This window comes from Monodon monoceros, unplaced genomic scaffold, assembly GCF_005190385.1.
Source record: "Monodon monoceros isolate NGI ecotype Baffin Bay Population unplaced genomic scaffold, NGI_Narwhal_1 Super_Scaffold_6, whole genome shotgun sequence".
NCBI lineage: Eukaryota > Metazoa > Chordata > Mammalia > Artiodactyla > Monodontidae > Monodon > Monodon monoceros.
This window is the reverse complement of record NW_021703783.1, coordinates 47,397,490-47,424,858: the sequence shown is the minus strand read 5'-3', so window position 1 is coordinate 47,424,858 and position 27,369 is coordinate 47,397,490. Positions and strand designations below refer to the sequence as shown.

The 27,369-nt window shown below is 32.9% G+C and overlaps 1 protein-coding gene across 7 annotated transcripts in view; it reads right to left on the bottom strand.

Annotated features, from left to right (window-relative positions):
- Positions 1 to 27,369, bottom strand: part of USP15 (ubiquitin specific peptidase 15) — a 130,568-nt gene that overhangs the window by 55,835 nt on the left and 47,364 nt on the right. For 3 of the 7 annotated variants that reach the window (XM_029204399.1, XM_029204404.1, XM_029204400.1), the window contains exons 5-7: positions 21,374 to 21,519; positions 16,782 to 16,843; positions 1,713 to 1,799 (exon numbers count right to left, since the gene is read on the bottom strand). In XM_029204399.1, coding sequence (XP_029060232.1) covers positions 1,713 to 1,799; positions 16,782 to 16,843; positions 21,374 to 21,519 — 295 coding nt within the window. Of the gene's footprint in view, positions 1 to 1,712; positions 1,800 to 13,499; positions 13,686 to 16,781; positions 16,844 to 19,558; positions 21,321 to 21,373; positions 21,520 to 27,369 lie in introns of those variants that run through there. The other 4 variants (XR_003791017.1, XM_029204401.1, XM_029204405.1 and 1 more) reach the window with 3 other exon arrangements.

The window sequence follows — 27,369 nt, the reverse complement described above, 5'->3', positions numbered from 1 at the left end:
CTCACTGATTTTTATGAGCTTGATATACTAAGAATATCTGCCCTTCCTTTGTCATTTGTAGCAAGAATATTTTCCATTTATTTGCTGTTTACTTTTTAATATGCCTGACAATTAAAATTTTAATTTAATTTAAAGTTTTAAAGAGAAATAGCAATCCAATTTTTCCAATAGCATTTCCTGGATAATCTGCCCATTCTCCATTAGTCTAGGATACTTTCTGATCACATTACATTCTTTTATATATAAAGGTCTGTTTCTGGGTTCCCTTTTCTATTCCACTGATCTGGAGGTATATTCTTGGGTCAGTACTATGCTGTTTGAATTCTTGTATCTTTATAACAGGTTGTGATATGTAGTAGGATTAATCCTTTCTCATTGTTTTTCCTTTCCAAAGTTATTTTGGCTATTATATATTTATAATCCAAATGTATGTTAAAATTAGAATCATTTTGTCAAGCCCCACCTCTCCATATGAATTTTAAGGGAACATTAATTAAACCTATAAATTCAATTAATGGTGCTTTTTAAAAGATTATTTCACGAATAGTTTCAGTCCTTTTGAATTTACCCTTTGGAATAATCAGATGCCATTTATGAACTGGACAAGTAGTGTAAATATTTAACTACATAAATCCTGTAAACCTAATGCATAAACTACAATGTATATCTCCAAGAAGTAAAAGGACAATATCATCTCTGGATTAAAATTCTTGAATGGACTAATAATAAATAATTATTATTTATTATTATTTATTTAATTTAATTATTTAATTTATAATTTTAATTTAAATAATTTAATTTAATTTATAAATTTAATTTAAATAAATTTAATTTATTAAATTTTAAAAATAATTATTAAAAAAATTAAAAATAAATAAGTTTAATTTATTAAATTAATTATTAATAATTATTAATTAATTTATAAATAAATTACATTTATTAAATTTATTTATTATTAAATAATTTAATTTAATTTATAAAGTTAATTTAAATAAATTTAATTTATTTAAATATTTAAAAATAAATAAAAAATAATTGAATGGACTAATTATAAATAGAGTTTTCTTTTTATCCTTTTATATAAAAAAACCATGCCAATTTTCAAGGTAATACATCCATGTCAGACGTTATAGTGAATCCCAAGTGACCTTGAATCCTTTTTCTTATAGCAATATGGCACACATTTTCATGTAATTTTTGTAAATCCTAAGATTCTGAATACTATTCCTGATGGAGCAAGGGAATTGTTTCTCCAAACTTTTTCAGAAAAAGTAATTGCCTTTTTGATAAACATAAAAATTTGTATGTTTTCCAGTTGAGAATCACTGATAAACACTTTTAAAAAACACTATGTATTGTCTGTGATTACATGTCTAGTTCTAAAATGACATCTGAAATTTATACTGTTCCTAAAAATTTGAATTCTAACAGACTTGTATATATATTTCAATAATTAGTGTTTAGAATATGAAATTCTGAAAGTGCTTTATTTCTCTTTTAGTAAATTATTGTAGTATATATATTAAATCAAGAAGTTTATACCTCTGCTTGCTTTCTTGTGAAGTTACTCCTTGAAGAACTGACCAGTGATTTAAAAGAAAATCAATTTTAATGCATTAAGACTTTTATCCTAAATTTTAGATACAAGAGATTTTTTGCAACCACAATAGGGCGATCAATTAAACAAAGAGTTTTTAAGATTCAGTGCTTACTTTCTGTTGTTGATGTTGTTATAATTATTTGATAGAGATGAAGGAGAGATCTTTGGTAAAGTTGAAAAATTGGATGCACCTGGGGACCTTTAAAAATATGAAAATGTTAAATTAGATAAAAAATGCTGAATTTTGAAATTAATTATGAAATAAAGAAAAGAACTACAGATGACAATGTATGTAGTAAATGAATGCTGGAAAACAGATTTATGAGCAAAATCACCATATACCCTTTGGTTTTCAATTTCCAATGTATTTGTTCATATAAAAAGTAATAGTATATAAGGGAACTATTTTCAAAGGAAATTTATCAAATTAAATATAAAACTTGATATTATTCTTATAAATCTACTAATGCAATACACCCAGTTCTGAGTTCAGGTAACCATTATTAATATTTTACAATCAATAATTTCCTTAAATCAATGGAATTAAAATATTAATTTTTAAAGGAAGCATGTAAAAGAAATCCACTCTGTGTCTCAGTAGGTACTATGGCATTCCAATTATATACAACACAGACACAGATATCATAGATTTTACCAATTTTTAAAACTGTAAGGCAAGAGGGATGAAATAGCAAAGAGAATTCCAAACATAATCCTGAGAAGTAATTTTTGGCCAAGGTTATCCCTGCAAAAACTGAACAGATATAAATCTCACTATACACACCTCACTAATTCAGAATGTTTTTGGAGAAATCTAAATTACTAATGGCTTTTAATCAACAAATATGCTTTATAGGCATGATTTATAGTAAACAAATCCATTATATAGGAATGATTATTTTAAAGTAGTACTTAAAAGTCTCTAAAAGATTTAATTTCCCTTGTAATTTTGTATACAATTTTAATTTACTAGGCAACATCTAGGCCACGGGCTGTAAGAGGCTAATACTTTCAGTCCAGTATCTCAGTCATCATAAATTCTAAATTAGTGAGGCCCAAAGTGATTACTGTTTAAAAATTATTTTATTTCCTCTACTCAGGTGCTAATGAACAGCAAAATGGTCATTGGGCAGGAAAGTGTAATCTACAAAATTTGCTTTTAGGTAATTTGGATTTTGCTAAATTAAGTGGTGGGTAATAAAATTTCTTACATATAAAATTTTATTTAACTTTTGAGGTTTTATATATTATGAAATATTGGTAAAATTTTTTTCTTCATTTTAAAGGAGAGTTTTTTTGTTATTGTTGATGCAAGTTATATACAGGTAGATTACATTAAGTGGGACTTCTATTTAGCTGCCTTTCTGACGGAAGACCCTTAACAAGATTTTATTTAACTGTACTACCCTCAAATCCAAAAATACAAGCAACCAAGTTTTAATATAAAACAATGTCAAAAACAAATTTAAAAGGTAATTTTAATATACTAATATTTTAAGGTACTAATTTTAAGATATTAATAGAATATTAATATAGAAGTATTCTGGCATTTTCTGCCTTCACATTAAGAATGCTAACTTAGGAAAACAATCTAAAAACACCAAGACTGACTTATAATCAATGAAGGAGGTTAATTTTTCAAAATGTATCCATCTGACTACTATTTAATTCAATTCACTACAACTTTTCAGGTATACAGATAGAAACTGAAATATTCCCTTGAATTTTACTTATAGTAAAAATTATGAAAATAAAGATTATTTTATTTATAATATGTATTATATTTATTACATATTATATACGGCTGAGGCATATATATATATTTTTTTCCCTTTTTCTGCCCATCTGTGGCCTTTTTACTATTCATTCGCAACTCTATCCCAGAACAGTATTAGAATTTTCTATGAAATTCATTAAAACACTCAAACATTTATTAAATGATTACATTATGCCTTGCCCTTGTTAAGTACTAGTAGTACAAAGAGAGAGACAGTTCCTGATCTCAAATAGCTCATACTCTAATAGGGGAAAATGATACAAGCAAAATAACTATAAAACAGTATAAGTCCTAAAACAAATTTTAAAATTATAACAAAAAGGGCTTCCCTGGTGGCGCAGTGGTTGAGAGTCCACCTGCCTAATGCAGGGGACACAGGTTCGTGCCCCGGTCTGGGAAGATCCCACATGCCGCGGAGCGGCTAGGCCCGTGAGCCATGGCCGCTGAGCCTGCGCGTCCGGAGCCTGTGCTCTGCAACGGGAGAGGCCACAACAGTGAGAGGCCCGCGTACCGCACCAAAAAAAAAAAAAAAAATCAAATTTTGTGGGTAGTAACATGAAGTGATTTTAAAACGATGTGCACAGTTGGAGGGGTAGTTGGAAACTGGAAAGTGAGAGTACTCCAGGTGGAAAGAATAGCATGTGAAAATGTGTGGGACTATAGAAAGCATGATGTGTTTAGGGAATTACCAATGAATTGGCTGAAAGTGTAGGGTGTAGTGATAGGCACAGAGGTTAGTAAGGTAAGTATGATAATGAAGAACCTTTTTATGTTCTCTGAAGGAATGTGGATTTTATCCAATTGTGCTGTGGCATGTTGAAAGATTTTAAGAGTATCAACATAATCAGATTTGTATTCTAAAAAGGTAACTCTTGAGGAAGAGAAAGAGACTGAAGATTGGAAGAGCATTTAGGAGACTATAAAAACAACAAAGTGAGAAGTAATAAAGGCTGGGACTAGGACAGTGGAGTGGGCAAGGGCAACATGTCTTGGAGGCTTAGGAAGCAGTTCTCAAAGTACAGTCCATGGACACTGAGGGGGATACAAGATCCTTTCAGGGTAGCTGTCCATGATCAAAACTATTTTCATAAAAGCACAGACGTGTTATTTATTATCTGACCTCCTTCACTATACAAAAACAATGGCAGGTAAAACTGCATAGTGCCGAGGAGGTAGCCGTGAAAAACTGTGGTATCATAGATTCAAAATAAGAGAATTTCTTTAGGAGATAGTTATCAAAAAGAAGTATTAAAGAGAGGTCAAATAAACTAGGTTTAAAAAAAGTTAAATAAGGACTTCGTTAAATTCTGAATATTTGGTAAGGAATGGTAAGCACTGCCTTTTTAAAGAAGTTGGCTATTAGAAGAAAAACTAAGTGGTATTCAGAGGAAGCTGATGGTCTTGTTTTAAAACATGGGAGAGATCTGTTTATATCTATAGGTTAGCAAGGAAGATGATACTGGAAAAGAAACAAAAGCACGAACTAATGTTAACTGAGTGTCTACTATACATGTGGCAGTGTGCTAAGCATTTATATATATAGGAGAGAGGAGATAACGAAGGAAAAACGAGGTCTAGGAAACACTGAGATAAATACTATTGGTAGAGAGATTGTTCTTAAAGAGCATGGAGATCAGAGAGAGCAGGATGGATGTGGTGATCCACAGCTAAATAAAAGTATGATAACACTTTTTACCTCCTGTTACAGACATTATGGTTAATAGTTAGATCACTTATCTATTGTGATTCCAACTTCTGACCGAGATTACACATAGCCCAACCTAGCTAACATTTGTGGAGTTAGTGCAGGGGTTGACTAGTCAATCTGTGGATTATAACCTGAGTTCTTTAACTCTCTTTCTTTGATATAACTTGGAAATTACACTGTTTATTAGCAACTTCGCACTAGTAGCTTTCTGAAGAGACGAGTGAAGAAAATGCTTAGATTATACATAAACTAGATATTAAGCCATTTATCTAGTGTTAAAGTAATTTTGGCTAGTTTGGGCTAAGTGTAATATAAGGCAGTGAATCGTCTCTTAACAAGACAGAAGGTAAAACTTGAGTTTAGCTGAAATGATTTCATGAAGAGAGAAAATTAAACTTCATCCCTGACAACTGAATGCAGTATTTTAATTTCCCTATTCCCAATGTTTCAACTAAAAGCCTGCAATTCAAGGCTAAGCTGAACTTCTTACTTGAACAGAAAAATACAGCTTATTCTTTGTAAGTTACCTACATAGTCAACATACATGGAAATCTAATACCATACTGAGCAATCAAAATATAGAGAAATTAAGTCTGAAGGCTGACATAGCAAAAATAGTTATTTAAAACTTTTTATAGTTATTTTCAAACCTGATATAAAACAACCCGAATTTGTAAATTTTGACATTATAAAACAAAAACTATCTTATTAAGAAAAACAAGACCAAGCTTAAACTTTCCCCATTTCTAACAATCATCCTAGGGTAAGTTCTTAGAGAAAAAGAGAAATTTAAATCTCTTGAAAAATTAAGCACTTTTACTCTTGTGAGATACAGATTAGTTCAGTTCAACAAGCATTTGCTATGTGTCTCCTCTGTGTCAGGCAGGGTGTTAAATACTTAAACAAAAGACAATTTAAGGAAATTTATATATAAAGTGTTTCTCATAACCTGATTTTTGTTCCTCGTTTTGACTGCTCTATATGGTATTTGACAAAACATTCCACTTAAAAAAAATAAAATTACAGTTACTCTTCTTTAGCCATTATCAATCTCAACACCAAAACTGCAACCCATTTTTATTTTTGCTGTTATTACAGATATCTCCAAACATACACAAGTCCTCATGTACCCAATATCAGTCATTCAGCTTCAAAAATTATTAACATTCTACCACTCTTGGTTTATTTATAATCTCCTTGGCCTCCACATTCCTTCATGTTTTTGCTGGACAATTTTAAAGCAAATCCCAGACATTTATAATTTCACCTGTAAACACTACAGTATGCATCCCCAGCAGGTAAGAAATCTTTTTTGATACTACTGTCCGTCCCAATCTAATAGTCAGTTCATGTTCACATTTTTTCCCCAGTTGTCTCAAAAACTGGGTAGTTTGAATCAGGATCCAAAATAAGTTCATACATATGCAAATTAATTTTAGTAACTTCAAAAGCCCTTACTGCTCCCTACCAGCTAACTTCTCCGGTTTCATCTTACTATGACAATTGTTTATTTTCCATTTGTCCTGACTTTTGTATCTATTCATATAGTTAACTTTGACTTACATGTGTTACTGTAAATTGCTCAAATCTTTTTTAGAACAAACCAGGGGAGAAAGGAAGAAATAAAATAACCAATAATTATTTGTGAGTACCTCTGAATCAAGCATCTATATGAGAACTGAATACTTAAGTTACATTCATTTATGCATGAAATATACTATGTAAATGTCTTAATTTCAATTAAATTTGGATATGGCTTTTAAATATTGAAGCTAACACTAACTAAGAAGCCTGACTGTGACCATGCTATCTTTGGTAAAACTTGGAGACACAGTACTAGGTTATACATTATCTTATCACAACAGAAAGTAGGTAACAGTGTTTACATGAAGGAAAGATTTATTTAATCAATGTGCATTTTCAGCATTTCAAAGGAAAATCTGCATACACACTCAAGATCTTAATGAATATTAAATTGAGGAACCTCAAAGTACAGAGTTATGTGAAGTGTGTGTTTATGTACAAGCACAAGCTTTTCCAAAAAAGATTTGGAGTTTGGACCACCAAAATAAAATAAACAGAAAAAACCAGTTTATCGGTAAATAACAGTACACAAGAACTTTATTCTACCATTATGCTGCCTTCATCGTTAGGTGACAAACACCCAGGAAAGGATGTGTATATTTAAATAACAAACAGATCTACATACAGTTTCCTTTTCTCTCCAGGAATCCTGCCTTTCCAACCAACTACACTTTAGTTATCTTTCTTCTTTCAGTACATTACATGATGAATGATCTATACCAGGTATTCCATTTTCTGACTAGGTATTCATCCCGTCTTTTCCTACTATTTGTCATTCTCATCATGCTGACATCATTTGTCAAATACACCGAATCTCTTCTGTCTCCCCCCAATTTCTGCATCGTTTACCACTGCTTACCATTCCCTTTCTTCTAGAAGCTCTTTTTTCCTTTGGCCTCTATGACAAAACAGAATCCAAGTTTTCCTTAATCTACACGATTACCTATTTGATCTTTGTTTTATATCATTACTTAGGGATACCCTTTAAGGTTTAGTGTACAGTTCTTTACATCTTTAATTAGATAATTCACATACGCCTAATATTTCTCACTTCTAGGAATATAACTCCATACCTGCAGTTCTCATTACTCTCCAAGCTTTGGCTCCCTATATTTAACTTCATCCTAGGCAGTTCTATTTGGCTGTTCCATTACCTCAAACTTTACAGAGTCTCAGAAAAAGTCATTCTATGTCTTTTTCTTTAAAAAAAATTTTTTTTGGAGTATAGTTGATTTACAATGTCGTGTTCTATGTCTTTTTCTTAATGAGACCAATAATAATAAGATAAAATGAGATGAATCATGAAAGAAAATTTATAAAGACTCAAAATGTCTTTAAAAATGACAAGAAATTGCAGGTTTTAGAATGTTACCCTAGATTTATGGCTCACAGGTTGCATTTCAAATTGAAGACATGTTATTAACTTAAAATATATGAATATGCATGAAGGACAAGAAATGAAAAGCTGGCTCTTGAGCCATCCTCTCGACCGCTACATCCAAAATCACTCAATCCCCCATTTCCAGTATTTGAACAAGGTGAAAATTGGTAACAAATTTGTATACTTTCATAGAAGCTTTAAGAATGCACTTTCTGTGAACTATAATAACCTCTGTTCTTTTAGTACCAAAATAAAACTGTCATAACCAAATCTAATCTTTTAAATAAGCAGAGACTATCATGCTTATAAATACTTAAAAAGTCTCTGTACAGTTTATTGTTAAAATGAAAGCACTTTATCTGACAAGAGTTTCCTAATATGAATTTTCAATCTAACAGGTCTATCCACCATTTCTGAATCCATTTATACAGTTAACTGTGCAATTACTATATATGCAAATTGGGCTTAATAACTCTTTAAAAAATTCTAAAGTATATGCTAAGTTTTTCTACCTGTATTTAAACAGGTACAATAGCAAAACAGCTGGTGTAAAAAAACCAAAAACAATACTGCAGAGTCACCTAGATGTTTATTATTTATCCTAACTGAAAAATAGTATGCAATGGTTTTATTTATAAAGTGCTTCCTCTCTCCAAGAAGAGCACTCAGGGACAGAGTGCTGTAAAAATACTAATATGCCACTAGATTAAGTTTACACTTAGTGCTTCAGTCACTAATTTGGAATTCTGTTAATCAGAACACCACAGACGGCAGGGGGACAACATATGAATTAAGAACTGGCTTAGTTTTCTATTTGATTTTTTTTTAGCCTCTCATGCCTTACCTTGATTTTGGATTCTTCTCTGAATATTTTCTAGCCCATGAAAACTGCCTCTTCAGTTATCAATGACGCTTATCTTCCTCCACCAGATTTTTACTCACATGTCTCGTCAATATTTTTGAGCAATTAATGAAAACGTCTGAATTAAAACAACTTCTCATGTTACCCTCACAAGAATTTTTACTTATTTCAGGAAAACAGCAAAATTTGGACCTTTTTATTTCCATAATGTTAGTAATCTCAAAGGCATTCTTTGAGATAGTTATACCTAAATGAAACCATACAGAAAAAAATTAATAGTACAATTTAGTCAATTAATGAAGTTGTACTGCTTCTAACTGAGGAATAAGGTGTTAGTTAACATTAAAAAATTTTTCTGGAAAGTAAGGGATAATCTATTGATTAGGTTTCTCCTCTCTTCAGGAACACCCAGGATTCTATAATTATTCTACTTTAAAATAATTTAAAAAAAAAATACAGGATGTGGGCTTCCCTGGTGGCACAGTGGTTAAGAGTCCTCCTGCCGATGCAGGGGACACGGGTTCGTGCTCCAGTCCGGGAAGATCCCATATGCCGCGGAGCGGCTGGGCCCGTGAGCCACGGCCGCTGAGCCTGTGCTCCGCAACGGGAGAGGCCACAACACTGAGAGGTCCGCGTAACGCAAAAAAAAACCAAACACACACAAAAAAACAAGATGTAACTAGCCACACATCTCCAACTGAATAATCAGACTATCCACCCAATGACAACATCTTTGGAAAATAGTCAAATTTAACAGAATAGAAAAAAAGTTAGAGTGGTTTAAGCTTTTCTAAGGTATCATTAGAAAATATCACGTTTTTGAGAGGTTTTAAGAAATGAGATGCTTAAGAACTAGATTAGAAATGCACGTTCTTGGGCTTCCCTGGTGGCGCAGCGGTTGAGAGTCCACCTGCCGATGCAGGGGACACGGGTTCGTGCCCCGGTCCGGGAAGATCCCACATGCCGTGGAGCGGCTGGGCCCGTGAGCCATGGCCGCTGAGCCTGCGCGTCTGGAGCCTGTGCTCCGCAACGGGAGAGGCCACAACAGAGAGAGGCCCACGTACAGAAAAAAAAAAAAAAAAAAAAAAAAAGAAATGCACGTTCTGATTAACAGAATAGAAAAATAAAGTGGTTTAAGCTTTTCTAAGGTATTATTAGAAAATATCACGTTTTTGAGAGGTTTTAAGAAATCAGATGCTTAAGAACTAGATTAGAAATGCACGTTCTGAAAAAAACTAAGCATTTTAATATTTTAAAAATACAGCATGAATACAAAGATGAAAAATTCAAGTTATAAATTGATAACTAGCAGAAAAATCCAGATGGAAAACTTTTGAAAATTTTTTAGGTAGGTTCTTAGGTTTCTAATATAGATTTTGGGTTGTCTTAGGGTATATACATTCTTATAAATAGGACTACATGTTTTGTTTTGTTTTTGCGGTGTTGTGGAGCAAAGGCTCCGGACGCGCAGGCTCAGCGGCCATGGCTCACGGGCCCAGCCGCTCCACGGCATGTGGGATCTTCCCGGACCGGGGCACGAACCCGTGTCCCCTGCAACGGCAGGCGGACTCTCAACCACTGTGCCACCAGGGAAGCCGAATAGGACTACATGTTTTAAACAAAATTATATTTTACGCCTGACATTTTTTTAATATTTAGTATTTCTTCAGATGAGGCTATATGGTCTCCGTTCTGATAAAAATGGGCCTAGGGACTTCCCTGGTGGCGCAGTGGTTAAAAAATCCTCCTGCCGGGCTTCCCTGGTGGCGCAGTGGTTGAGAGTCCGCCTGCCGATGCAGGGGACACGGGTTCGTGCCCTGGTCCGGGAAGATCCCACATGCCGCGGAGCAACTAAGCCCGTGCACCACAGCTACTGAGCCTGAGCTCTAGAGCCTGCCAGCCACAGCTACTGAGCCCGTGTGCTGCAACTACTGAAGCCCGCATGCCTAGAGCCCGTGCTCTGCAACAAGAAGCCTGCGCATTGCAGGGAAGACCCAACGCAGCCAAAAAAAAAAAAAAAAAAACAACAAAAAAACGGGCCTAGTATGATTTTAGGGCCTTCAGAACAATTAATTTCTTTGTTTTCAGTGGTATAGAAAAGTCAGACACTTAGATACTAACATGCTTTCTCTTAGTGAACATATGCCTACTGTAGTGGTGTGTTTGTTTTTTTTAACTGGTATTATTGTTTTTATTTATAAAGAATTATTTTTATTTGGCTGTTTGGAAAACCACTAACATTTTTCACTTTAGAAAACATTAAATAATAAACAAGATGTTATACAGTACTTTGGATAACTTCTTCCATCAGTGTAGTGCAATGCACCATTGGCACCTAAAAGTGAAACTTTCTATTATTTTCCCCTTTCATCTCCAGTTGTGCAGTTATATGACCAAAAAGAAAATGAATCATAAAATTCAGATTCCTGAGTCTCCTCATAAAGATTTATATTCTGCTGGTCTGGGGGAGGACTCTGGAAGCTGCTGCCTATGGGGGTTCACATAATACATATTAAGAAACGTTACCTACAGAATTTCTCAAAGTGGGATACTTAGACCAACAGTATTAGAATCACCTGTGAGCTTAGTAGCAATGCAAATTCATGAGCCCTACCCAGATCTACCGAAACAGAAATTCAGGGGATGGGGCTGAGGAAACAGTGTTTTAACAAACTGAACAGGTGATTCTTCCTTCTATCACCATATTATAGCTTTTAATGATTTTTCCTTGGCTTTTGACACTCTAGGTAGGAAACAGTTATGTGCTAAGCAGTATGAGCACTGGACATACCCCAGGTTAGTGATGTTTATTAGAACTAGCATCTTCATACCATGTTGAGGATGAGGGGTTGTCTCCTGACAGATATGATGACAGTTATAAGCATATAAAACAGGCTGTTCTGTATCTTAATAACTTGAAGTTTCTTTCTTGGGGAACTTAAAATTACATGCCTTCTGCTGAAGTTGAATTTGTCTAAGTTACATCTGCTTGTAATGTAACTTCAATGAACACACACAGAATTCTACTTTTCTTTTAAAGTTGCCATTTACCCCAAAAAAAGAATCTGCATCCTTACTTCAATTATATACATATAAATAAATGTTAATTCCTCACTTTTTTTATCTATACTATTTTCCTCCACTACAGGTGTTTTCTCAATGTTCTTGAATATTATAATTTTACACAGTATGTTCTACGTTTACCTAAATGGTACTGAGTGAAATCTCATTTCGTTTTTATTTTTTCTCTCAACTCTATGTTTTAAAGTTTATCCAGTTTCAAAGATCTTACCACTGTTACTTCTATCTGCTGCACTGGCATTCCACAGTATATCACCATCATTTTTCTTATTCACTCTACCAGAGATAGATACTTAGCTAGGCTGTCTTCAAATCCCCACTACCACAAACAACGCAGCTACAAAGATTGTATATTCAGGGACCTGTGTGAAAAATTCCACTGAGTGATGGGTCAGAGGGATTAAGCATTCCTGATTTAAACACTGATATATAGCAGGGTAGTAGTTTGTACTCCCACCATCAGTACATAAGACTTCTCCTACAACCCTCCAAACACTTTTTATTAGCATCCTTTTAAGTTTTTGTCATTCTGATGGCTATCAGATTGTATCTCATGCTTTAATTTTTCTGATTACTAGTGAGTTTGTGTATCTCCTCAGCTACCTGTCAGCACTTGGGCTTCCCCTTCTTTAAACTATTTATATCTTTTATTTGTTAAAAGCTTGTTTGCTTTGTTTCTGTTAATTCACAGCAGTTCTTTGTACACTGTGGGTATTATTCTCTTGTAGGTTTTAGATTTTCTAAAACCGACATTTGACTTTTAACTTTGTATATGGTTCCTTTAACAGAAATACTTAATTTAATGCAATCAAACATTAATTTTCGCACTATGTTCTGTGATCCCTAAGTCACAGATATTTTCCAAAATATCTTATTAGCTTTAAAGTTTTACATTTCTTATTTGAGTCTTTAGTCCTTCTGGAGTCTTTGTATGTAATGTGTAAGGCAGTGATTCTGCTTTCTTTTCTCCAAATAGTACTCCTAATAAAATCTAAGCACCTATCTGCTTTAAGCAACCTGTTTTTCACTGCCGAGCAGTGCCACTTACCATACATACAGAAGTTTTTCTTAGCTCACTAGTTTATTCCAGTCTATTTGCCTTTCTTTTGCTAGTGTCATAGTGTTTTTATTACCATAGCTTTGCAGTAATCCTTACTATCTAGTAGGTAAACACTTCCCTTCCTCCTCTTTGTCAAAACTGACTTAGCTAATCCTGGATCTTTATTGGAATATGTTAATTTTAGAATGAGTTTCTGAAGTTTCTCACACACACAAACAGAGGGGAAAAAAAGGTCAGGATAGAATTTTGTTTCTGTGTTTTAAAATTTATTTTATTTATTTCTTTTTGGCTGCTATGGGTCTTCGTTGCTGCGTGCAGGCTTTCTGTAGTTGTGGCGAGCGAGGGCTACTCTTCGTTGCGGTGCGCAAGCTTCTCACTGCAGTGGCTTCTCTTGTTGCGGAGCACAGGCTCTAGGCGTGAGGGCTTCAGTAGTTGTGGCACATGGGCTCAGTAGCTGTGGCTCACAGGCTCTAGAGCGCAGATTCAGTAGTTGTGGTGCACAGGCTTAGCTGCTCCGCGGCATGTGGAATCTTCCTGGATGAGGGCTCGAACCTGTCCTCTGCCTTGGCAGGCAGATTCTTAACCACTCCACCACTAGGGAAGCCCCAGTACAGAATTCTGAATAGGAGGCACTGACATGATAAATTTAGAGAAACAGGCTAGGTTAAGCCATATAGTACACAATAATCTTTTGTCTTTAATTAAGTTAGAATTTTTTTCCATGAAGGTTTTATGCATTCCTAATTAAGTTATTTTTTGTTATGCTATTTTCTAAGTGGGTTACTAATGTTATATAGCAGGGTCAGGAATCTATGGCTCACAAGACAAATCCATATTTTTTTAAATAAAGTTTTACTGGAATGCAGCCACACGCATTTGTTTACACAATGCCTACTGCTATATCAGTAGTTATAGTTGAGTCAGAGACCCTATGGCCCATAAAGCTAAAAATACTTATCTGGTTCTTCATAAAAAAGAATGCTGACCTATGGGTATGGAAAACACCTATTAATTTTTACAAATTAATCTTGTATTAGATAATGTTGCTGAATTCTCTTAGTACTAGTAGTCTGCTGATTGTTTTTGGATTTTATGTAGATTGCATCATATGTAAATAGTGAATTTTATTTCTTTGTAAAATTCTAATCTTATTTGGTTTGTGTTCAAAATTTCTCAATTAAATGTTTGCTACAGATTTTGGGTTTATAGGCTTTAACAAGTTAGGAGAATTCCCTTTTATTCTTAGTTTTTTGAGAGTCTTTTCATACACTAGATACTGATTAAAAATTTTTTTTGTATTCTAATAAACTATCACTTGGCAATTTAGTTTATTAGCTAGGTTAGCAATTACTAAATTATTTATTTATTTATTTAAGAATCATTATTTTAAGGTTTCAAAACACAAATTCACAACCTCTTATCAGAAAATCTGAAATTCCAAAGTTTCTGAAAACTTAAAAAATTTTTCATAATTCGCTTCAGGGCAATCTAACCTGAACTGAAATGATGCTATTTACACTCCTTCTTCATCTTACTTAGTGTGGATACTTACTGAATATTAATGTGCTTAACTATAAGAGTCCCCCTGGACTCTACAAAAATAGTAAAATAATAGGTGGCACACGTACCATATTACTTCTCAGAGGTTTAGAAAGTCCAAATATTGAAATACAACTAGCCCTAAGTGTTTCTGATAATCCTAAAACCCTTAAAAATATTTCCTCCCATTCGGCATGTTGCCTTTTCACTCTGTCGATTGCTTCCTTTACTGTGCGGAAACTTTTTAGTCTGATGTAGTCCCTTTTGTCTATAATTGCTTTTGTTGCTTGTGCTTTTGGTGTCATATTCATGAAATCACTGCCTAGACCAATGTCATGAAGCTTTCCCCCTAAGATTTCTTCTAGATGTACAGATTCAGGTTTTTTTTTTTTTTTTTTAACATCTTTATTGGAGTATAATTGCTTTACAGTGGTGTGTTAGTTTCTGCTTAATAACAGGGTGAATCAGTTATACGTATACATATGTCCACATTATCTCTTCCCTCTTGCATCTCCCTCACTCCCACCCTCCCTATACCACCCCCCCCATCCCACCCCTCTAGGTGGTCACAAAGCACCGAGTTGATCTCCCTGTGCTATGCGGCTGCTTCCCACTATCTATCTGTTTTACATTTGGTAGTGTATATATGTCCATGCTACTCTCTCACTTCGTCCCAGCTTACCCTTCCCCCTCCCCGTATCAGGTCTTATTTTTAAATCTTTAAACCACATATCTGGTAAGGGGTTAATATCCAAATATATAAGAAACTCATTACAGTTCAACAGCAAAACCCCCAAATAACCAGATTAAAAAATGGGCCTGAGACTTCTTTGAATAGACACTTCTCTAAAGAAGGCATACAGACAGGTAATAGGTATATTAAAAAGATGTTCAACATCAGAAATCATTGGGGAAATGCAAATCAAACCACAATGAGATACCACCTCACACCTGTTAGGATGTCTATTATCAAAAGAACAAAAGATAATAAGTACTGGCAAGAATGTGGGGAAATTGGAACGCTTGCATACTGTCGGTGGAAATGTAAGATGGTGCAGCTGCTATGAAAAACAGTATGGAAATTCCTCAAAAAATTAGAAATAGAACTAGCATATGATTCAGAAATCTCATTTCTGGGTATATATCCAAAGGAAATGAAATCAGTATCTTCAAGAGACATCTGCACTCTCAAGTTCACTGCAGTATAATTTACAATAGCCCAGATAATGAAAACAACCTAAATGTCTATTGACAGATAAATGGATAAAGAAAATATGGTATATACATACAGTGGAATTTTATTCAGCCTTAAAAAAGCAAGGAAATCATGCCACATGTGATAACACTGATGAACCTAAGGGACAGTATGCTTGGTAAAGTAAGCCAATCACAGACAAATACTGTATGATTCCACTTATATGAGGCTATGTAAACTAGTCAAACTCATAGAAACAGAGAGTAGAATGGTGGTTCCCAGGGGCTGGGGGAAGGGAGAAGTGAGGAATTACTCTTCAACAGGAATAAAGTTTGTTATACAAGATGAATAAATTCTAGAGATTTGCTGTACAACAATGTGCCTACAGTTAATAATACTGTAAGTGCACACATTTAAAACTTTGTTAACAGGGCAGATATCAAGTTATGTTTTCTTACCACAATTAAAAAAAAGTTAAAAAGGTTTCTAATCACTCATTTACCATCAAAAGCAATTCTTATATTCCTTTATCTCTACTTGTGCTGTTATATTCTAAAACACGTATCTAAATAAATAAAATATTGCTTTCACGATTAGATTTAAAATATGTTGCTTTCACATCAGATTCATTTTCATAAAGAGCATTCTTTTAACAGACACTTTTAAAAATACCACAAAATGCTTGAAAAATATTAAATAAAATGTTTAATAGTGATTTGATTGTATTAGACAATGCACCATTACATTTATAACGTATTTATACTGTACCTTATTCTAAAAGAGATTAGAATTGGAAGGCTTTTAAATTACAGCATATTCATTTAAGTGCAAAATTAGATAACTTCTATACGAGAATAAAATATTAAAATATAAAGAAGTTATATATATTTACAATTGCAATATACAATTAGGTTCTTCTATCATTCTGGATTTTATTATCTGAAATCAAAGCTTCAACATCATGCACTGAGCCATAAAAAGTGGGAGCACTTACTTAGGAGTAGAAGGACCCCTTGGCCATGTTCCGTCTTCATTCTTCTGTTCTATCACTAACACCTGCAAATAAGACACAATAAAAGAGTGTTTTTCCTTAACCCTGAAGTTAAAATAGCTTTAGAAGATTAGCTGTATATGCTAAGAAACTAAAGTAACTCTGCGATGACTTAAAGGACACAGTAGACAAGGTGAAGAGGTATTTGCATTTTGATTCCAAAGCTGGCCAAGGGAGATAAAGAGACCTTAAATATAAGAAGTCAGCAATGACAGTCAGAAAGAAAGAAGGTAAAACACTACAAGGAAAATCATTGGTTCTATGACTTTAAGTATAAAAAACTAGATGCAATATAAGTTCCTTGAGTTTAGGGCACACTTTCTTTTTCTTTTCTATTTGTAGCTTGTAAAAGTACTGCGCAAAAAACAGATGCTGAATAAATGGTTATAGTTGTTGTTAAACATACTGATGTATGATCTCAGTCAGCTATTATTATGCAAATACTGAGGAACAGTGGCAAAGATAATCCCAAATTACAGAGTATACATAATTACACATAATTTGTTTGGGGCTTTGAAATTTGTCTTTATTTAAATTATAAAATTATAAAATCTTTTAATATAGAAACGATAGAGCCATGTGTGTGAGAATCATACTAAGTTCCCTATGGTCAGGGTAGACAAAAAACACCTCTAATAAATGAAAAGTACAGGCTAAGGTGAGCTATACTTTATTTTAAAACATCCCAGAATCTTTTTTCGTATGTTTCCGTCTAAAAAAGAAGGCTTTCTTCTAGTTTTTACTAGGGGCAAGTCTGTGCAAAGAAGAAAAACTAACCAAAATAATTAAGTTAACAAAAGAAATATGTGATCATCTCAACAAGTTAATACCTAAATTTCCATAGGAAAACTATAATATAGAAAACATGCCTTGAAGTAAATTCAAGGCATTAAAAATTTGCATATATTCTACATATTCAGTTTCATTAACTCTTGTTTCTTAAAATTGCAATTTTGTAACCTGTTCTGTATACTCTTAGTAATATACTTTTGAGTATATGTTTTAGGCAATTTATAAGCTGGCATTTGGATCTTAACCATGTAAAATGTAAGCCTGATTCAGAACACATATAACAATGATATAGCGATTTAAAAAATTCATGGAATCTTGCTGTTGAAAGAGTATGCTAATTAAAATACTATAGTTGTCTTTTAAAAGAAAAAGTTATTTCCTACATTCAAAAAACACACATGAGGGACGTCCCTGGTGGTCCAGTGGTTAAGACTCTGCACCCCCAGTGCAGGGGGCATGGGTTCAATCCCTGGTCAGGGAACTAAGATTCCTGCATGCCACATGGTGTGGCAAAAAAACAAACAAAAAAAACACACACACACGATGTATATGTAACATATAACGAATAAGTGCACTGTATACCTGCCATCCTGATCCCTCCCTGATCATATTTCTCTCCTTACCTACCACAGACAATTAACCATTATGCTCAACTGGCATCATTCTGATATATATTTACATATTTTTACATATTTATAAAATTGAATTTAGTGAGTAGTCTTTAACTTCTGAAGAAAGGTTTTCCTTTGCTACAACTTATAACTCTACAGACATCTACATAGAAATTATATTATATAAAAAAAGATATATACATACATACAAACTTTGCCTCTAGGAGGACTTAAACCAGTTATAAAACGAAAGATTTTACCTACAGAAAATTTCAAAGTTATGCATTTAATATCATTATTTATGGCTTGTTTTTTAAACGAAGGTCTTAAAGCTGAAGAATCAAGTAAATATTTAAAGTTCAACTGTAACCTTTAATTCCTAGCAGTATTTGTACTTTAAATTCTTTTTGTCTTTTTTATCTTCCCGGACCGGGGCACGAACCCATGTCCCCTGCATCGGCAGGCGGACTCTCAACCACTGTGCCACCAGGGAAGCCCCAAATTCTTTTTGTCTTTACAGTCACAGATATTAATGTTGAATGCCACCAGAAATGTTAAAACTCACTTGTTTACTCAAATGTATCATTTTCTGAATAAAATTTTGCTCATGGTTAAAACTTTAACTCAAAATGAAATTATTTTTTAAAAGATTTTAAGATTTAATTAAATTGAACACACACATATACAAGGGAGAGAGATAAAGACCACCCATTTTGGGAGATAAACTCTTCAATAATGTATCTTCGAAGACCACCCATTTTGAGAGAGAAACTCTTCAATAATGTATCTTCGTTTCACTTTCTAATGAGGATACTTTTGATTTCAGTAAAAAAAACAAAACAAAAAAAACCAAACTTCTTTTAAGTCTAAGATAGTGTTTAGTTCATTTATCATCAGTCAGAAAATAACTGGTACAAAACCTAGAAAATTTAATCCATGTTCTTTGAACCATTCCTATTTCAAAAGATCAAATGTCCCTAAAGATATTTTATAAGAATAATATATTTAATAAGATAGCTAATCTTCTTATTAAAATAATTTATTCTGTCATCTTCATTCTGATAAATGCATTCCTATCAAGAATAACAAATTAAATTCTCTAAGCCTTGGTTTTCTAATGTACATGATGAGTAGAATAATTGCCATTACTCAGAATCAATTACTGAAAAGATTTAAAGAAATAATCCTATATATTTTAAATTGTACTCCTGGAGCTACCTCAAGGCCTGATGGATGGTAACCAAGGAGAGAAGTGTATGTCTATTTGGAAGACAGAAAGAGGAAGTTGGCTGGCTAAGGAGGGGAGTGTTGACTAACCAGTAGAGTTCCAAATGTCTCACACACTCAGCTTCAACTGGGTAACTTTTTTTTTTTGCGGTACGCAGGCCTCTCACTGTTGTGGCCTCTCCCGTTGCGGAGCACAGGCTCCGGACGCACAGGCTCAGCGGCCACGGCTCACGGGCCTAGCCGCTCCGCGGCATGTGGGATCTTCCCGGACTGGGGCACGAACCCCAGGCGGCAGGCGGACTCTCAACCACTGCGCCACCAGGAAAGCCCTGGGTAACTCCTTTTAATTGTAATACATATTATTAGATTTCATAAGATTTCACGTAAGAATATAATGGCTAAAATAAGTCTGAAAATCACTGTTTTATAGCCGAGTACAATACTTGATATATAGTAGGCATTTGCTAAAAAATTAATTTCCTTCTGTTCCTCTGAGTTTTTTAAATAACTTACATCATGTATTAGTATCAATTTTAAATAAAACAGAACAAAACAAAACAAAAAACTTCCATATACTAGAGTGGCAGGCTCTGGGTTAGGTACTAAAATAAAAATAAATAGGACACAAAGTCCAACTAAAAACAGGACCTCACAGTCTAGTTGGGGAGCTTAATATATAAATAACTTAATGAATGATACAAGACACATACGTAAATCACTTTGGAAGTTAAGGGAGAAATTTCTTCTCCAAAGTAAAACAAATCCTATACCTCAACTAGATACTGAGATAAATAGATCAGGAAAGGCTCAAGAAATGATGTGACAAATTTTGAATTGGAATTTGAAGGATGAATAATCTGATCTGGTTAGATTATACGAAAGGATGGGATGCTTAATTTCAATATTTGGATGTTTAAAAGGACTTTTTCTGGATGAATGCAGGGACTGGGGAGAATGGTACAACAGGCAGATGGAACAACATATATGAAAGCACAGGAGTATGGAAAAGCATAGCAAGCTTAGGGAACTATAAGTAGTTCAGTTTGGTATTATTAGAGTGCAAATCCAAAGGCAAGGATAATCGAAAGATGCTGGAAGACTAGGCAAAAGGATAAACCATGACTTACATGCTGCGTTAAGGTGCCTGGACTTTATTCTACAATTGTTAAGGAGCCAGGAAAGGTTTATGAAAAGGAAATAATAAGGTTTACATTTTAGAAAGAGTATTCTGACAGAAATACGGAAGACTGAGAACGAACATGCAAAAGACTGGAAGCAGAGGGATTTGTTAAGAGATTATGGAAAGATAAGGGGTGAGAATGGGATACAAAGATTAATTAAAGAGATATTTAGAAGGTGGAATCAGTAGAACTTGCTGATTGTGTCTAAAAGTCTTCATTTCTCAACACATTCATTTCTTTAGATTCTGTCATAAAGAAAGACCAAACTGGGGGTTGATACCTTCTAGCGGGGGTTGGCAAACTAAGTTCACTTAGCTCACTGACTGCTTTTGTAAATAAAGTTTGTTGGAACATAGCCATATCCATTTTTTACATATTGTTTATGGCTACTTTCTTGCTACTACAATGGCAAAGTTGTAGTCGTGACAGAGACCTTACAGACCACTGAGCCAAAAATATTTATTTGATCCTTTACAAAAAGTTTGCTGACCCATTAGCTATTTTTCAATGGAAAATAATTTCTTTTTAAAAAGTAGGTTATTCTCAAGCTCAAGGAGAGAAGCAAAAGTTATAATTAGTGACCAGCAGGGATAGAGAAGAGTTAGAAAGAGGAAACCAGAAACAGTAGAATCCATTATAGATTGTCAGGATAGCCATAAAGTTTGTGACTCCCAAAAACTTCATGTATAATATGCTTAAAATAAACAGTATTGCTAAAAAATACCTGTCCTTGGTATAAACCAGCATCCTGAATGGTGCTGTCTGGTTTATTCAGTGGTTCAAATGTATTACTCATGTATTTGTTCCACAATCTGGTCTCCTTTTCATCTGGAATATTGAAGATTTTTCTTATTTCCTTTTCAATTGTATCTAGATTTAAGGAGGAAAGATACGTAAATATATTTAAAAATATACCACAGAGAGTTAAGTGCTCACTAACATAAAAATCCTAAATTTAAATTACTGATATAATAGCAAGAATAGATGAACAAATATGTAGCAAATACATAAAAACAATAAAGAAAAATTTTAAGACCAGGTATACTTTTTAGGAACAAAATGGTAATTATAACTCAGATGATTACTTTGGGAAATTAAGACCTCAAAAGGTAAGAGTTCAATAATATAACACTAAAATATAATTTATGTTATACAGGATGAACTTTAACTTTTTACACATTATAAAATCAATATATTTTCTAATGATATGTTGGAGTTAGAAATTAAAGTATGACTCAGAGATGCCACAGATAAAAAATATTTTAAGTTATAACCAATTTAAGAATAATTTATATTAAGTTGAATACAATTTACAGTTTAAATAGCTAACTAAAATTAAATAGAATATAGGGACACAAAGAAAAGTGCCTTCTTTGAAGAGAGGTCTGAATTGGTCAAAATTTCTTGTTTCCAAGGTAAAGCCATATATTTTCTTTATTTCTAAGCCCATTATCTGAACAGAAGTCTTTCTTTTAAAAAACTGGAGCAGCTTAATCTGCTGTAAAATAAGATATAGGAGTGTCTACATGTTTGAGAATAATTAAGTTTCAGTACCATATTTAGATGAATCTTTTAAAGCACATAAACATTAGAAAGAGGTATTAGAAAATATTACTATATCTATCAAATTCTGGTCAATAACTTACCTAACTTAGACTCAAGAAAATTACACTTAATATATTTTATGACATATAAAGAAATATGAAATACTTCTAAATTTTAGAACACTTGATTAATTTTGGAAAAACCATTATTTGTAAAATACTAAACCTAAAAATACATGTTCTCTTAAAAAATATAAAAACCCACACCTATCCTACATAATTAAACTTAGTCCAATAACACTGTTTATGTTCTACTTAGCAGCTAATGTTCTTTAATAGTCTTTTAGTCAATGACAGTTTGATTAAGGCATTAAATAAGTAGTAAATACTATAGTGTATTTCAAAACTTAATGCAAACTAGCCAGAACATTTAAAAAATTACATTAAAGAAATATAAATATACTGTAAGTACTGCTTTCTATTTTGGCGGCATTAATTTTTTTTTTATTGAACTGTAAATGTATACGGAAAAATGCACAAATTGTCAGTATATAATGATAAATTTCCATAGTGGATACACCTGTGTAAGCAGTACCCAGATCAAGAAACAGAAAATAACCTAGGAAGGACGACAGAGGAAGAAGCCAAGGAAGGGAGGTCATTTTAGTCTTTCTATAAAAATGAATACTTCTTTCCTGATTGAAGAAATAAATCCTGCTCATTGCAAAAATTCAGAAAATACAAGTACAAATAAAATGTCCATCTAGAAATAACCACTGTTAACATTTTGATACTTCTTCCAGGCATTTTTTTCTATTAATACATACATATTTATATACATAATATATACCAACACATATGGAAATGCCCCCTTTATTGAGTTTTGAAAAGGGTAATGCAAAGACCCTGAGATGGGAATGTATTTGGCATATTTTAGAAGAGAACGGTGCATGTGGCTAAAGTGGAATGAGCAAGGTGGAAATAAGACCATAAAGGTACACATGTAGGATCATACAGAATTGAGGCAGTTATGAAAGTATTCTATTTTATCTGATTAAGAAGAGAAGTCATTTAGGAGTTTTGAGCAGAGAAGTGGTATGATCCAATTGACACTTCAAATGTTCACTTTTGCTGCTAGTGAAAACAAACTGCAGGATGTCAAGGGTGAGAGACTAGGCTACTACAGAAATCCAAACCAAGGTGGTAACAGTGGAAGCAATGTTAAGTGGTCAGACTGGGAATAGATTCTGAAGGCACTGCTTAGAAGATACATTGCTAAATTATATGCAGGGCGAGAAATACAAGAGAATCAGAATGATACCAAGGGTTTTGGCCTAAGCAATTAGAAGAGTGCAAGTGACGATTACTCAGATGAGGAAAAATGACAGAGTAGTAGCTTTTAGGGGGAAGGGAGAGAGTTTAGTTTCATATATGTTATCTTTAGATTCTCATCAGACCCATGTGAAGATATGGAATGGTTGAAACTGTAATTAAGGGAGAGTCTGGGTAGGAGATATAAGACATCAATATACAGAAAAGTATTTAAAGCCAGGGGACTAGAGGAAGTCATCAAGGAAAAGAAAGAAGATCCAAGGACTGAGCATATCACACTGATGTTCTGAGGTCAGAAATATGAAGAGGATCTTACAAAGGACTCTGAGAAGATGCAGCCAGTGAGAACTTGTGCCCTGGCAGCCATGTGAAGAGAAAATATTTCTAGATGGAAAAGTCAGTAAGTATGTTAATTTTTGCTGGCACATTAAGAAATGGAAGACTTCGACCACTGGATGTATCAATGTAGAATTAGAGCCCATCACAGAAGCAGAACCAAGGAGGTTGGTCTGATTTAGTGGGTTCAAGAGAGAACGGGAGCAGAGGAAGTGGTAGCCATAAAGCAGTTTGCTTAAACTGAAATTTGTCAAGTGCAGTTGTAGATAATGACAGCCTAGGGTATATCTATGGGAACTGGTGGTTGAGGCTGGATGCAGATCAAGATCACTGGAGTTGAGAATGTCAAGGTATTGAGAACATGTGCATATTTTTCTGTATATTAATCCGACTCTACTAGGCAGTTAATGAAAAGCATAAAGAGATAAAAAAATATTAACACAGATAACAGAAATAAAATTATTGTGATAAACATTTCTAGTAGGAACATTTAATAAGAAAGTTAAGCAGTTCTATTAATAAATTTTATAAACATAAAGCATTTTTCAAATTTTATAATAAAATTATTTTTCAGTGGTATCTTTAAAGAAAAAATAAAAACAAGTTTTATCTTTCTTATTGACACATGTTCAATACCCAAATATATCAATTTAGAGAGAAAAATATTAAAAAGGCAAAGTATTTAGGCTCTGAACATGGTAAATTATTTAGATCCTACCTATGGCTACTATCATTTTTATTATAAATCAATGTAGGCATTACTAGCTGAAAATGGAACATTTTATTATTTGGTAAAAAAAGAAAACAGGTGCTTATATTTCTTAATTCCATTTACAGAATTTGTATACTGTATTTCATGTACATAGCTATTTTGATCCTTTTTAATCAAGATTGAAAAAACGCACAGGGAAAAATATACATCTCATATTTCCTTTCTTATCAAATTCTTTGTTTCAAAACTCACTTCCTAAAGAAACACAAAATCAACCCAATTAACATTTGCACAGATTGTATAAGGCAGCAAATTAAGAAGTGAGACTCTGGTATAAGAGACTGGGTTAAGGAGTTAAAATACTGGCTCTGTCACTTGGTACCAGGGTGAACCTATGTAGGTTACTTAACCCTTCTTAGCCTAGGCTTTATCACCTTTAAGATGAGGGTACAGTAATGTTGAGGTTTAAATAAGAAATTTCCTATAAAGTGCCTAAAGCATAGTAAGTATTCAATAACTGCTAACCATTATAACCATAACAATGAAGTTTCTAAAATTCCTGACTTGATTAATTTTTGCAAAAATTTTTGCTTAGAAAGCAAACTTGCTCTAATATAGATTTTCAAACTTTTAAAACTACAGTAAGGAATTGTGACCCACTATACACATACATGTTGATATTTTCTATTCTGATATTTTCCATTCCATTCTCTTTACTCCACAAACTGCTTAATGACCACGAAAATATAGACAACACAGTTTGAAAAAACTGTTCTAGTAAGAAATGTTAGCTATATGAAAAAATTTATTCATATACAATTTTAAGGCATATAGCCAATGTACGTAGCATTTTAAAGTATCAGTAAATTTAAGCTATGCTAATTAACATCTATGTAAATCATAAACTTTTTGAAGCAGAGATTCTTTACAAATCATCTCCTTGATAATTCTTACCTAGTACTTAATGTAAAAACTCCAAAATGCTTGTTTTGAGTTCAGAAATTAAACCTTAGATCTTCATATAATGAGTTTTAAAATATTTTTCAGTGAACTAATGTTCTAAAATAAGTTTCTTATTGTCTCATATAACTTTTATATATATATATAATTTTCCTATAGAAATGAGGTAAGAAACAAAGAAACTTTAATACCAAAAGTTTAATACCAAACTTTAACTAGAAAATACCAAACTTTAAAATAACTAGAAAACATTATCTACATCAAGCATTTAAGAGGTAGCTTATTTATATTCCAATTGGCTGAACATTTCAGAAGTTAGTCTCTGAATTAATTTTAATAGGTCATCTTTGTTGGACAGACTTACAGATTCTTAAGGATTCTTATTGTGTACATTTTAATATCATGATTAATGTAATTTTATACATTTAAAACTTTCAGTTCTTAGGATATAGAAATGTTTTACTTTCCTGAATATGTTCCAAAAATCTAGAACTGAAAAAGTTAAGTACTTTATCCATAATAATACTTTATACATAATAATGTAATAAAATGACATTTATATGGAGTTCCTAACATTTTAAGCATTCATTTTAGAAAGATGACTGTGTGAGTTTATTGAAATTGCATCTCAACTTACAAATGCTCTAGGTAAATAAAGAGAGGGAAAATAAAAAATCCACACATAATGTCTGGCAAAAACATTAGGATTAACCAAGCATTAGAAATTGAAGAATGGTACTATTTCATGAAAATGATGAGTTAAAAGCATTTTCCTGCAGTGAAATGGCTACGTGGTGAAAGTCAAATGTACTTAAGAAATTCAGAAATATTTTTATTTACTTTTAATAAAGTGTACTTAATGACTGGTTCCAACAAGAAAAGCTATATGGTGCTATAATTCATAAATTTTCTAATCTTTCTTTCTAAGTTCTACATTAAGTGTTATGTCCTTCTCCAGTGTCCATTTGCACTTTCCAACAAGATCGTTATTGCCATTAATCTTCTGTTCCAAAAACTTTATTTGAAAACAACAACCTTTTATAATTTTTATTTTGAGTTGTCTTACCAAAAAGTACTGCAATTCTTTTATTAAATGCATAATCATTTATTTAAAAAACATTTTATTCAATATATTCTTTTTTTAAATTGAAGTATAATTGACATACAACATTGTTTTAGTTTTAGGTGTATGACAGAATGGTTCAGCATTTGTATACATCACTAAGTGATCACCACAATAAGTGACCATCTGTCACCATACAAAGTTAGAAAAACCTTTTCCTTGTGATGAGAACTTTTAAGATTTACTTTCTTAGCAACTTTCAAATTTGCAATTCAATATTATTGACCATAGTCACCATGCTGTACATTATATCCTCATGACTTACTGGAAGTTTATACCTCTTAATCCCCTTCACCTCCAAGCCCCTCCCATCTGGCAGCCACCAATCTGTTCTCTGAATCTATGAGTTTTATTTTGTTATTCAATACATTCTTGATCTTAAATTAACATGTGGCTTTTAAACAGAATTATAAATTTACATGTATTTAAATATACATTTATATGTGTAGATAGGTAAATATATAAAGATATATAAATACATAGAAGGAGTTAGGCACACTTATATTTGATATATAATTCTGTAACCTACTCATTATTAAAAAAAAAATCAATGAGTCATATTAATGCTAAGCCCGCTGCTGTAAGTAGCTACTTAATTTTGTATTTATAGAGTCCAAAGAATAAACTGTGAGAAAAAAGAAAATAAACGGTCATTTTTCATGCTAAGAATGGTAAATTATCATTATTATTATTGATATATATATTACATTACC